The sequence below is a fragment of the Odocoileus virginianus genome, chromosome 3 (assembly GCF_023699985.2).
Source record: "Odocoileus virginianus isolate 20LAN1187 ecotype Illinois chromosome 3, Ovbor_1.2, whole genome shotgun sequence".
Taxonomy (NCBI): domain Eukaryota; kingdom Metazoa; phylum Chordata; class Mammalia; order Artiodactyla; family Cervidae; genus Odocoileus; species Odocoileus virginianus.
Window position 1 is genome coordinate 16263300 of NC_069676.1, and position 12111 is coordinate 16275410.

The window sequence follows — 12111 nt, forward strand, 5'->3', positions numbered from 1 at the left end:
GCCCCTCGTTAGGTCCTACCTCTCGGGGTCACACTATTCTTGACCCAGGATCTTCTGACCTGAAATAACGGCAACTGCCTTCACTGATCCTGGTCAGTTTCCCCCTTCAGAAATCGGCCAGTGGTACACGTGCTCTTCCTTTACTCCCATCCCGACTCCAGGACTTGAGCGCAACCCGTGTTCACGCACCCGGCGCTCAATAAAGTTGCTCATTTGTTGCTGTCCCTCACGAGAGGCTGCGCGCGCCGCCCAGGAAGTCTCGCGAGAGTCAGCGGCGTCCGTCCTTGGCCGCAGGAGCCGCCGGGTGGTAAGGTGCAGGACCAGGGCTGCGCCGTCATGGCTAAGAAGCTTCTTCACCAGTACTGGGACATCCCAGAAGGCACCGAGTGCCACCGCAAGACCTACGCCACCACCAGTATCGGTGGTGCCACCGGTGAGCGCCTGCCGGGTCCCCAGGGTATAGGGCGCAGGGAGGCCGTCAGATCACTGGGGCGGCCCGAGGGTGTCCTGGAGGGGCTGCGGACCTCGCGCGGTGGCAGTAGTCGTCGTTGGGGTGTGTGGGGTGGCCTTGGGACGGTGGGGGGCTCTTGTACTAGATAGACGTTGTGGGGTTGTCGGACTAACGCAGAGGGCGCAGAGAGATCATAGGGTCCGAGAGGATCCCGTGAGGACTGAGAATCTCACGGAGTGGGTACGTGGTCTTCGTCGGAGTGTCTGAGCCGGCCATGGGGACCTCTGGTGTAAGATATACGTTGCGGAAAGAGGCAAGGGAGCTAGCAGGGTTCCTGGGCCCTGGGAGGTTGTGGTACGTATGACAAGCTGGTCACTGGGGTAGTCAAAATCCCTGGGTGCTGGGTGTTTGTGGCGTCTGCTTGAATGGAGTCTAGAGGGGCATGTTGGAGGGTGTTTGAGGGGTTGCAGGTGGAAACCTTTGACAGAGGCATTATGTCCTGTGGTCATGGAGAGACTCGAATTTGGGGGGCGGTCACTGATTTCCAGGAGCTCTGCAAGGGGGCCTGTGGGTCTTTGAGGGTGTTGCTGTGTGACACTCATTTTGCCACCCGGATTGCCTCACCAGCCAACTCCACTCAACACTTAAGACCTAACTACACATGCTCTGTCCTCCCACACCTCCTCCCTTCTTCCATCGCTGCCTCCCCTCAGCACTCTACAGCGAGAATTCACACTTGAGTTCTCTGGGATGGTGAGCCCCTTTGAGGGCAGGGGGCCGGGCTCTAATCCAGCCCTGCACATTGTGGGCACACAGTAACTGGATGGTGGAATGAGTGAGGGAAGGAGGGCAAGGTAGTAGCTAGGAATAAATGAATGACTTTATGAATGAATGAATGAAGGTACACAGTAATAGTGAGTGAATGAATGTGAGAATGAATGAATGAATGTGCATTCATTCATTCATGTGAAGTGTCTGAAAGTCGCTTCAGAAGACTGATAGGGAGCCAGGAGCTGGCAGAGGGGCTGAGGAGGGGTCTTTTGAGGGGGTGACAGGAACCTGTGGAAGGGGCCAAGTCAGTGGAGACCCTCGAGTGCTGAGAGGGTGGGTGGTGGTGGCTGTAGTGTCTGAGGAGTTAAGTGGGCTGGGGGAGCGGGCTGGCATGTCATCTACTAAATGATTGTTGGGGGGGGTGGATGGACAGTCCTTGACTTTGGGATAATCCATTGGCTTCCAGGTCATCTCTTCCCAGTTAAAGGACTTCTGAGGGCTTGTAGGATGCTGGGGTGTCTTCTGTGCCCAGTGTGGCCTGGCAACTGGGTGTCCCTCAGCCAGGGTCACAGGCATGTGGTATGTATGTGTTAGTCACTTAGTCATGTCTGACTCTTTGTGACCCCATGGACTGTAGCCCGCCAGGCTCCTCTGTCCATGGGATTCTCCAGGCAAAAATACTGGAGTTGCTATTTCCTTCTCCAGGGGATCTTCCCTACCCAAGGATTGAACCCAGATCTTCTTTATTGCAAGCAGATTCTTTACTGTCTGAGCTATAAGGAAAGCAGGCCTGCAGGGATAGGATCAATAAGGTCCTCCCCCAGGACTGCGGTTTGGGGACTGTCACTGAACCTTGTCTGTGGTTCCTCTTCAGAGGGTCGTCTAGAGATCATGCATCCCCAGGTCCCAGACAGGATGGGGAGCTGCTCTGATTAAGTCTGTTTACAAGCTGGGGTAGGGGTGGGAGCCTCGTATAACTGAGGAAAGGGGCTTGCTGGGACAGTGCGGGCAGGGGGAGCCCCAGACTGTGGCCCACTCCCTCCTTCCCAGCCTTCAGCCTCTCTGAGGAGTGCAGGGACACTAGGGTTCAGTGTGGGATGGGGAAGGATTGGACCTGGGCAGCCCCCAAGTGGGCACCTGGCGTACGGGTGCCCTCTGTATACGCGGCTCCTCTCCCCTCATCCCTGGGCCTTGGCTTCCCCGTCTGGGAAGTGGGTCGGCCGTCTTGGCCCTCCTCGGAGTTGCTCCCAAGGTTACCGCTCCTGTCTCATGTGACAAGTCCCCCCACAGCTCTTGTGAGCTGAACCTCAGCAGGGCTGGAGGGCTGCTGCTCAGCTGGGAAGGTCATGGTGGGGGAGTGCAGCACGCCAGCTGCTGGGTCTGCAGAAGCTGGGGGCTTGGAGACTGGGCAGGGCCCACGTCCCTGGGGCATCAGTGAAGGTGGTTGGCCTTCAGATCCTCCGGTCTTCCAGGCTGCTCTGCCGGGTGGGTGGCATCAAGGGAGTCTCTCTGCCTGTCTGAGGGCCCCTCCCCCCCCTCCCCACCCCACAGAGCAGTAAGAGGGGACTGAGCCCATCAGGCCCTGAGGAGGGAGAGGGCAGTGGGTGCCCTGTCACCTGGCAGGAGGTGGTTCTGTTTTGTCTGGGATGGGCTGGCCCCAGGTCTGTGCTGGCAGCTGGGCCCCACAGTGAGTCTGTCTGGAGAGGATGGATGCAGGGTCAGCTGGAGGGTGGGGAGCCCTGTATTGGGCTGTTCTGGTGACAGGGAGCCAGCCAGGTGGGCATAGGTCTGCACATCCACCAAAGAGGGTCTGGCTGAGGAGGCTGACACACAGCACGGGTCAGCATTGGCTCAGCATGCCCCACAGCAGGACCTTGGGCCTGGCTGCCCACCAGGGTCCCTCACACATAAAAACCAACATCAGAGGCAGGTCATCTGGGGCAACGGTGGAGATGAAAGAGCTTACCAGAGAGAGTGGTGAGGCTGAGCCAGCCAGGGTGAGGGTCGGGTCTGCGAATGGCGAGAAGGAGGCGTCAGGAGCGCTGGGCCCCGCAGCAGGGACAGAGCTTTGCTGGAAGTGGGTAGCAGGGCTGGGGTACTGGTCCAGCCACCAGGGCCCTAGCCCATCCTCAGCGGGGGCTGTTCTGGGCTGATGCCCTGTGGGACGGGCTGGATGAGGGGGGTGAGAGCCCAGGCCTTGGAGCAGGAGAGCCAGGTTAGATCCCAGCTCATCGACTGTGGGGCCTCTGGTGAGCCCTGTAACAGCCACTTCCTGGCCCACCCTGGCCCAAGCCACCTTGGTGGTTGCCGTGGGACTGCAAGGAGCGGGCGCTGTGGACTGGGGAGGGGCCTGCCCCCCTCCAGGGCCCAGGGCTGACTTGCCTGGCCGCCTTTCTGTCCCTCTCTGTCCGCAGGCCTCGTTGTCTCCGCCTACAGCGTTGCCCTCAAAACCCCCGCCTCCTTCCTGGAGGGAGTGGCGAGGACGGGAAGGTACACATTCACCGCAGGTGAGCAAGCCTGCATGACGTCTGGGCTTCTCCTCGGGGGCCCTTCCGGCTCTGGTCTGGACCCCTGACTCAGACTGGGGCCTGTCCTGCCCCATCTGCCCCCACAGCCGCCATCGGAGCCATATTTGGCCTCACCTCCTGCATTAGCGCCCAGGTCCGCGAGAAGCCTGATGACCCTCTCAACTACCTCATTGGAGGCTGTGCCGGAGGCTTGACCCTGGGAGCACGCAGTGAGTGAGCCCTGCACCCCTGACCTCTGTGAACCCTCCTCCCTCTGCCCATCAGGGGTGGGTGTGCAGAACATACATCTGGCGGGGGAGAGGGCAGCGCCTCTGAGTCTCAGCTGCCAGCCAGGTGAGCACTGTTCAGGGACCGACTGCACGTCCACCTCGCCACGCCCTCCTGCCCCCCACGACTCAGCGTGGCCTGCATGGCCGCCTGGCTCTGTCCCCACCTTGCCCTGCCCTCGCCGCCTTGCTCCGTCTGCTGCAGCTCCACAGCCTCCTTGCTGTTCCTCCAGCACCCCGGGGCCTCTGCATGGCTGTGCCCTCTGCCAGAACACCCTCCCCCCCAGAAGTCAGCAGGGCTGCCCCCTCCACTGTCCCAACCCACTACGTACATCTGGGCCCCCACCTGCCCTCACTTATGCCTCTCTCCCTCTGCCATGTCTTGTCAGCGAACACAGGGTCACTGCCCGTTGGGGGGAGCATCCAGGGCTGGCTTGGAGCTGTTGGCACCCAGGGCCCCACAGGGGAGCGGCTGTCACCATCCCCACCTTCCAGACAGGGGGACTGAAGCTCCAAGGAGATGAGGTGGTCCGAGGTCACCCACATGGAGAAGAGGCTGTCTCCCTGGGGGGAGGCCGGGACCCAGGCCATCTGGTACAGCAGAGCCGCCTGGAATAGGAAGCAGACGCCACTCTTCCCGCCTCCCGTAGCCTGGCAGGTGGGGGCAGCCGGCCAGGGGAGGCCACACGCAGATAAACGCCCCAGCCCACTGGCTAGAGTATTCTGTGGAAGGTTCCAGCCAGGCAGAGAGGGAGGGTGCCACGCCCTCCTGGCCTTTGCTGGGAGACCTTGGCTGAGGTCCGGCTTTGACCCGCGCCCCTGAGCCTGCAGCGGGGTGTGTGAGGCCAGTGCTCAGCAGGCAGAACCCCCTTCCTGGGGCACCTCTCAGGCCGCAGGCATCTTGCGTTCGCCGCTTCACAAACCACAGGGCAGACTCGGCCAGGACTGAGACCTGCCAGCGGTCTTCGGTCCCCTCACGCCCCCGCACCTGGAAGCCTGGACTCCTGCCTCCCGCCTCCCGCCTCAGTTTCCACACGTCCACCTTCAAAGGCCGAGGCCCCAGGGCTCCATCCCTAAGGAGCGTGTGGTCCAGCCCTGACCCCCTGAGCTTGGAGGGAGGGCCGTCCTCAGGCGGTGCTCAGGGTGGACGTAGGCAAGCCTCGCTCCCCGCGTGCTGTCTGATGCCAGTCTTTCTGCCCCTGCAGCCCGCAGCTATGGGATCGGAGCCGCTGCCTGTGCGTACATGGGCTTGGCGGCTGCGCTGGTCAAAATGGGCCAACTGGAGGACTGGAAGGTGTTTGCAGAACCCAAGGTGTGAGCCCCGTTGCCGCCTCCTGGGACCTCGGGCACGGTGAAACTCGTCTAAAAATAATAAATCCTGTGTATATTTGTGTGCATCTCTCCTCCTCTGTCATTCTCCAGGGTGAAGCCCTGTCCAGGTGACAGAGTCTGGGTGACAGGCCAGGGCGGCTCAGGGCAGATGTGGGAGGAAGTGAGGAGGCAGCAGGAGATAAGGCGTCTGGGTCTGTGCCCGAAGGGGCAGGCGCGGCGCCAGCTGGGCCCCAGCGTGGGAGCAGGTGTCAGGCAGAGGTCGCCAGGCCTCAGCCAGTTCTCTGCGAATGGCCTTGGGGACTGATAGTGCGGGGGTGGTGGGGGAGACTGGGCCCCGCAGCCCACAGCCCTTCCTGTGGCCCCCCTGCAGCTCGCAAGCCAGTCCCACTCTGGGCCTTACCCCAAAGCCAACAGCATGTGGAAAACACGCCCAGGCCCCACGCACGGCCCATTTCCAAATTCCTGGGCACTGGAGCGGAGAGCCCCAGACGGCCTGGCCCCCAAGCCCCGTCCCCATCAGGTGGGACAGGTGGGTGACAGGCCACTGGGAGCCTGCAGGGCAGGGGCCCTTGTCAGCAGTGCAAGAAGAGGGACTCAGGGCCTCACACACACGGCCGCCTGTCAGGCCCGGGGATGCAGGCGGCCCTGGAATGCTGGCGCAGCCTGGGCTTTCTGCACAACCAGCTCAGTTCTTCCTGGCAGCCAGAGAAAATGGCCCTGCGTGTCCCAGCACGCCTCAGCGGGCCATAAATTAGTGCTCTCCAGAGCCCACCCTGCTGGGCGGGATCGGGTCCTGGTGGGGGTCTGGGCACTGCAGGAGCACCCCAGGGGGTCCAGGGCTGGCAGGAGTGGTCCTACCCAATGTCTGCCCCAACCCTCCTTCCCCTTCCTTCTCTCCCGGAGCCTGATACGGTTGAAAGCCAAACTTGGAGCCTTGCATTCATGCTGTGTCCAGCCCAGGTAATAATTCACCCGAGTGTGAAGCAGAGCACGGAGCCCCAGCCCGTTGGCTCTCAGCTGGGCTGCCCTTGCTGCCACTGTTTGCTTATACCCCCAGCCCCTGCACCCCCTGACAGCCCTGCCCCCTCGGCCTCCCCACCCACCATGCCAAGCCCCTCTACACGTCACCCCAGAGTGGGCATCGGTGTCCACGTGTAGCCTGGGATCAGGCGCCAACTTGGGGTCACATCCAGGCCTAGGTACCCAGGTCCAGACTTGGGGGGTCTCTGAGAGAGGATGGAGATGCCCCCCTCACCCCTGCCATGGGACTAGCCGGCCTCAGGACTCCCAGACCTGCATTCGAGACCCAGCACTTGGTTCTTTCCTGCTCTGTCCTCAGTTTCCCCACCTGGCAAGTGGACGTGAGTGCAAGCCTCCTTCAGCTCTTTCCTGAGGAGAGGAAGTGGCCCCACCCACGGGAACGCCCCTTCCATGCCCGCTGAGTAGGGATCGAGTTCCTGACTCCGGCACCAGCCTGACCTGTCCCTGTGGTGGCCGGCAGGGGGCAGAGCCTGCCGCAGGTCCCTGGCCCTGCAGCCCTGCCTCCCTGCCCCTCCTCTCACACCTTCCCACCTGTCCTGCCTGTAGCATCGGGGGAGCAGGGTGGACAGAGTCTCAGAATCAGGAGTGTCTGTGATGGTGTCGGGGCCACCAAGAGCTCCGGTAAAGGCCCCGCAGCTGGTCACTTCCCAGCCCCTGCATTGCAGTAGCTTCCAGAACTAGATCCTCCTAGGCGCCCCTCTCACCCCCACACAGCCTTCCTCAGTCTGGCTCTCCTGAAGCCCAAACCCTATGCCTGGTCCGAGGGCCCACAGCGGGGAGGAAAAACTCATTCAGGGCCAGCCAGCCCCAGCCTGCCTCCTAGCCTCGGTTTCCCCTGTGTGGGTGGGGGTAAGGGTTGGAGCAGGCCTGCCAGGCCCCCCAGCATGGGGCAGGAGGGAGCAGCTGCTCACTGGACCCCAGGGAGCCCCAGATGCAGGCCCCCTCACCCATAAACATTTACCAGACTGGGAGGTGCCCCGTGGGGATAGCCCCAACCAGAGCACCCTGTGCTCCCACTGTTCTACCTGGAACCCCACCTATTGCCCCAGCAGCACCCCCGTGTGGGGCACTGGAGGGCCTTTCCAGAGTGACCTAGACCAAGCCACCCCCAGCCCCTGGTGGGCTGGACTGGAGCCAAAGGGGAGCTCAGAGGAGGAGCAGGGCCCTCGTTGGAGGGGACTAGGAGGGCTTCCTGGAGGAGGCAAAGGGAGGACCTGGGGATGAGGGGCTTTCCAGATGTGCCCCGAGGGGAAGGGTGTCCCAGGCAGAGGACCAAGGAAGATCCAAGGACCCCTGGGGACAAGGCTGCAAGGACGGACCCAGCCCTCCAGCCCAGGCCAATCTCTGAGCTGTTTGCAGGCCAAGAAAATGTGAGCAATCCAAAGCAAAAGGAGGGACATCTTCAGCCCTTCCCACCGCTGGCAGGGCACAGCCGTGGGCGGCATTGTCACTGTCAGCTCATCTTGTTAGTTTGTTGAATCCTTGAAACCCATGCCCTTCCCTGGCCCTGGAGTGAGCTCTTCACTTTAATCTTGTTTACAGATGAGGAAACTGAGGCCCTGAGAGGTGATGTCACAGGGCCCAGTTCACAGTGGGTACTTAGTTCTCTTCTTGGGGAGCCACACTGAGCAGCATGGGGGGATCTTAGTTCTCCAACCAGGGATCAAACCTGCGCCCCCTGTATTGGAAGCTTGGAGTTCTAACCACCGGACCACCAGGGAAGTCCCCAGTGTTAGTTCTTTTATAATTATTAGCTGTCGTTGGCAAAGAGCATTTTAGACTGCCTCTGAAAGACTTCCCACGTGGTCGCCATGGTGACAGCAAAAGCAACCCAATGGGAGGAGGGATGTGTGCTCCTGGCCAAGAGATCTTAAAAGCAAAATTATAACCCCAAAATTCCTGTAAAAAGTTGTGTTGGACATGAGCTGGGGGATACATAAGGCTTTTGAAGAGGCCCCACGGGCCAGCCTTCTCCCCCGCACTGGACCTGGAGGCTGGTCTGCTGCCTTCTCACACCCTTCTGCCTCCAGAACCCATCCAGGACCTACCCACACCTCACTCCCTCCAACCCAGGGCTGCCCCCATCAGCACCACCTGGACCCGGGTATTCACCGCCATCCTGGTCCCCGGCTCTAACCTTGCCCCCCAAGTCTGTCTTCCCGGCAGCAGCGACAGCCCTGTTTGCACTCAAGTCAGGCCCCACCCTGCTCTGAGACAGGCCCCGCCCCACTCTGCCCACAGCCCTCCAGGGCCCCCACCTCCCTGGGAGTAAAACTCCCAGGTCCCTCCCTTGCCTTCTGGTCCTCCCTCTCTCCCCCTCACTCACTCTGCTCCAGCCACACAGTCCTGCCCCAGGGCCTTTTCACAGCCTATGCCCTCTGCCCAGACCTCTCTCCCCTGACCTGTCCCCTCCCCTACAGCTCCCCAGTTACCACCTTCAATTCCAAATTCAAACGTCCCATCAGGTGACAAGACCCACGAGGCTCCCACCTTCCTAGAACTCAAAATCTGGTCTGGAGGAAGAAATAGTAAAATGGTAAAAAAAAAAAAAATATATATATATATATATAAACAGTAAAATGAGCAAACATGTAAATGAACAAGAGTGATTTACACAGAATTATGCTGGAGAGAGAGAACTGAAGTGACACAGGAGAAAACAGGACCGTGAGCCAGTGGGCATGGTGGGGGAAGTCAGGGAGGGACAGGGACAGGAGAACCCAGCCTGGGGTGACCGAAGGAAGGACATTCCAGCCAGAGGGAACAGAGGGTGCAAAGGCTGTGGGGTTGGAAAAAGCGGGGAGCAACCTCCCATCCAGTGGGGAAGCCATGTGGCAAGTCAGGGTGGACTGTGACCAGAGTCGGACTTGGTCCCAGGTGAACCCAACATGTCAAAGCAGACACTTTGGAAGCCACCATAGCAGGCACTTCTGGTCCCGACTCCTCTGAGCCCCCTGAAAAGGGCGCCTACCACCATCCCACAGGGTCACCACACTGGGGGGAGGGTAGAGCAAGCCAGGAGGAGACTGAATGGTGGGGGGTCTTGGGAAGGGAGGAACCAAGGATCCCTGTCTGGGTTCTGTTGGGGGCATGGCTAAGTTGGTAAAGAATCTGCCTACAGTTCAGTAGACCTGCGTTCGATCCCTGGGTCAGGAAGATCCCCTGGAGAAGGACATGGCAGCCCACTCCACTATTCTTGCCTGGAGAATCCCATGGACAGAGGAGCCTAGTGGGCTACATACAGTCCATAGGGTCACAAAGAGTTGGACACAACTGAAGTGACAGTACACATGCTGGGGGGGGTGTGGGGCCCCAGCCCACCATCGTCACCCACCCACCCACTGACCCACCCCCCCAGTCCCAGTCCCTGACCCTGAAGCTGGGTTAGTTGTCACTTCAGGGGTCTGAAAGTGGAGGGCAGAGTTTTGAACACCCATCACCTTGTCTGGCTCAACATCCAGGGCTCAGAACCAGGGATGTCCTCAGTGCCTGAGAAACTGGCCAATTCTAGCACCACCAGCCGGAGAGTGACTGCCCATGGGAAAGAGGTACACAGCAACCCCCCCACCAGGGGTCTCTAGTAGCCCCCATCCATCACCCTTCCTTCGTCTGGTCTGGCCCTCCTTGAGTTTGGCACATAAAGAGGTCCTGTTGTACCGCCAGCCCCACATTGGCACTCACAGGTCCCCACCTGAAGCCAGCCAAGCCTCCAAGGGTGTTCCCGGAGCCTCGAGGGCCTCTGTCAGTCCTGGCCCCAGGCCAGCCCACGTCTCACCCCGGGGGCCCCAGGACTCTGAGCACTCCTGACCCCGAACAGGAAAGGTGTGAGCCCCCACAGGGGCCAGGCACCAGGGAGCACCAGAGGCTTTCAGCCCGAAAGTAGGGTCTGCAACACACCTGTGATGTGGCCTAAAATTTCCCCCCCAACACCCATCCAAACGCTTTTATTTTGCATCCCCTTTTTTTTCACAGCAGTCTTTTAAAAATATATTTTACAGTTTATTTTTTTCCATAGGTAAAACAGACTCAGGTCACACATGTAAACTATACCAAGGGGTGTTCAGGAGAGGCACCAGCCCGCAGTCTCCCTAGAGGCCGCCAGCCAGTTTCTTGTTTCTCCTCCCAGCAGTGTTCCTCGCCCAAACAAGCACATTTGTGTATTTTTCCTTTCCCCTCATAGAAACAGCATCATACCATCCATCCCTGCTGTTTTGCAGCCCTTCTGATTCCCTCATAACAATATGTCCCAGATTTCTTCCCATAAAGAATCTTCTCTGGCCTTTTAACGTCTGCATAATATTTCCTCCTGGGGCTAGATTGCCATCCCCATGAAAGCATATGCCCTGGTTCCCAGAATTTTGCCGGTTTAGACGGTGAATCCATAAAATCCTGTAGCGGGGCTTCCCTGGTGTTTCAGTGGTAGAGAATCCACTGCCAATGCAGGAGACACCAGTTTGACCCCCTGGTCTGCGAAGATCCCACATGCCACAGAGCAACATGGCCCAGGTACCACGACGACTGAGCTTGTGCTCTAGAGCCCGGGAGCTGTAGCTATGAAGCCCGCGTGCCCTAGAGCCTGTGCTCCACGACGGGAGAGGCCACGGGGCCACAATTGGAGAGTAGCCCCCAGTCTGCAACTAGAGAAAAGCCCTCACAGCAACGAAGACCCAGCACGACCAGAAATAACTAATAAATAAATAGAATTGTATTGAACAAAAGAAGTAAGGGTAAATTAAAGAAAGAAACCCACTAACAATGTCACTGTGCTTGTGGGTCCATATACTCGCACCCTTCCTAAAAAATGGTTTCTGTTTTGGCCGCACCCCAGAGTGTGCAGAGCTTCCCCCACCAAGGATCGAACCTGCGTCCCCTGAAGTGGAACCTCAGAGTCGTGACCCCTGGACTGCCAGCTAAGTCCCTGAAGTTGTTTTTTATTGATAGACTTGATATTCAGGGCTTGCCTGGTGGGCCTAAGACTCTGTGCTCCCAGTGTACGGAGTCCAGGCCCCATCCCTGGTCAGGGAACTGGATCCCACATGCTGCAACTGAGAGTTCACACACTGCAACTGAAGATCCCGCATGCCGAGACCGAAACCCGGCGCAGCCAAATAAAATAAATAAATACTGTAAAATAAATAAATAAACTTGATATTTTTAGAGCTGTTTTAGACTTATAGGAAAACTGAACAGAAAGTGCAGAGTTCTCACACAGCACCTTACTCCCCCAGCGCGCACACGCAATTCCTCCCCCCACCGCCTGCTTTTTAAAAAAAGATCTTTTGGCTGAGTCACACAGCATATGGGATCTTAGTTCCACGATCAGGGATGGAACATGAGCCCCTGCATTGAGAGGGCGGTGTCTTAACCACTGGACCAGGGAAGTCCCTCCCCTATTATCAGCATCTTGTATTAGTGCATTTTATTTGTTACATTTGATGAACTAACACTGATAAATTTTTGTAAACTAAAGCCCTTAATCAGTATCAGGGTTTCCTCTTATTCCCTCCCCCACCCCCGGCTGTTTTAAGATAGGATTTTTTTTCTTTTTTTATTGAAGTATATTTGATTTACACTGTTGTGTTAATTTCACATGTACAGCAAAGTGACAGTTCAGTTCATTTGCTCAGTCATGTCCGACTGTTTTCGAGCCCAGGGACTGCAGCATGCCAGGCTTCCCTGTTCATTGCCAACTCACAGAGGTTGCTCAAACTCATATCCATCG

General features: G+C 58.7%; 1 protein-coding gene across 1 annotated transcript; it reads left to right on the forward strand.

Moving 5' to 3' along the window:
• The first annotated feature begins 250 nt into the window (after positions 1–250).
• NDUFA11 (NADH:ubiquinone oxidoreductase subunit A11) lies at positions 251–5413 on the forward strand. The gene is made up of 4 exons (XM_020883761.2): positions 251–433; positions 3637–3729; positions 3837–3959; positions 5222–5413. The coding sequence occupies exons 1-4, from the start codon at positions 337–339 to the stop codon at positions 5332–5334; spliced, it is 426 nt and encodes a 141-aa protein (XP_020739420.1). The 5' UTR covers positions 251–336; the 3' UTR covers positions 5335–5413.
• The last annotated feature ends 6698 nt before the right edge of the window (positions 5414–12111 follow it).

Coding starts and splice junctions, on each gene's coding strand:
- NDUFA11 (XM_020883761.2), top strand. CDS start 337: ATGGCTAAGAAGCTTCTTCACCAGTACTGGGACATCCCAGAAGGCACC. Junction 434..3,636: donor CAGTATCGGTGGTGCCACCG/GTGAGCGCCTGC, acceptor CTCTGTCCGCAG/GCCTCGTTGTCTCCGCCTAC. Junction 3,960..5,221: donor CTTGACCCTGGGAGCACGCA/GTGAGTGAGCCC, acceptor CTGCCCCTGCAG/CCCGCAGCTATGGGATCGGA.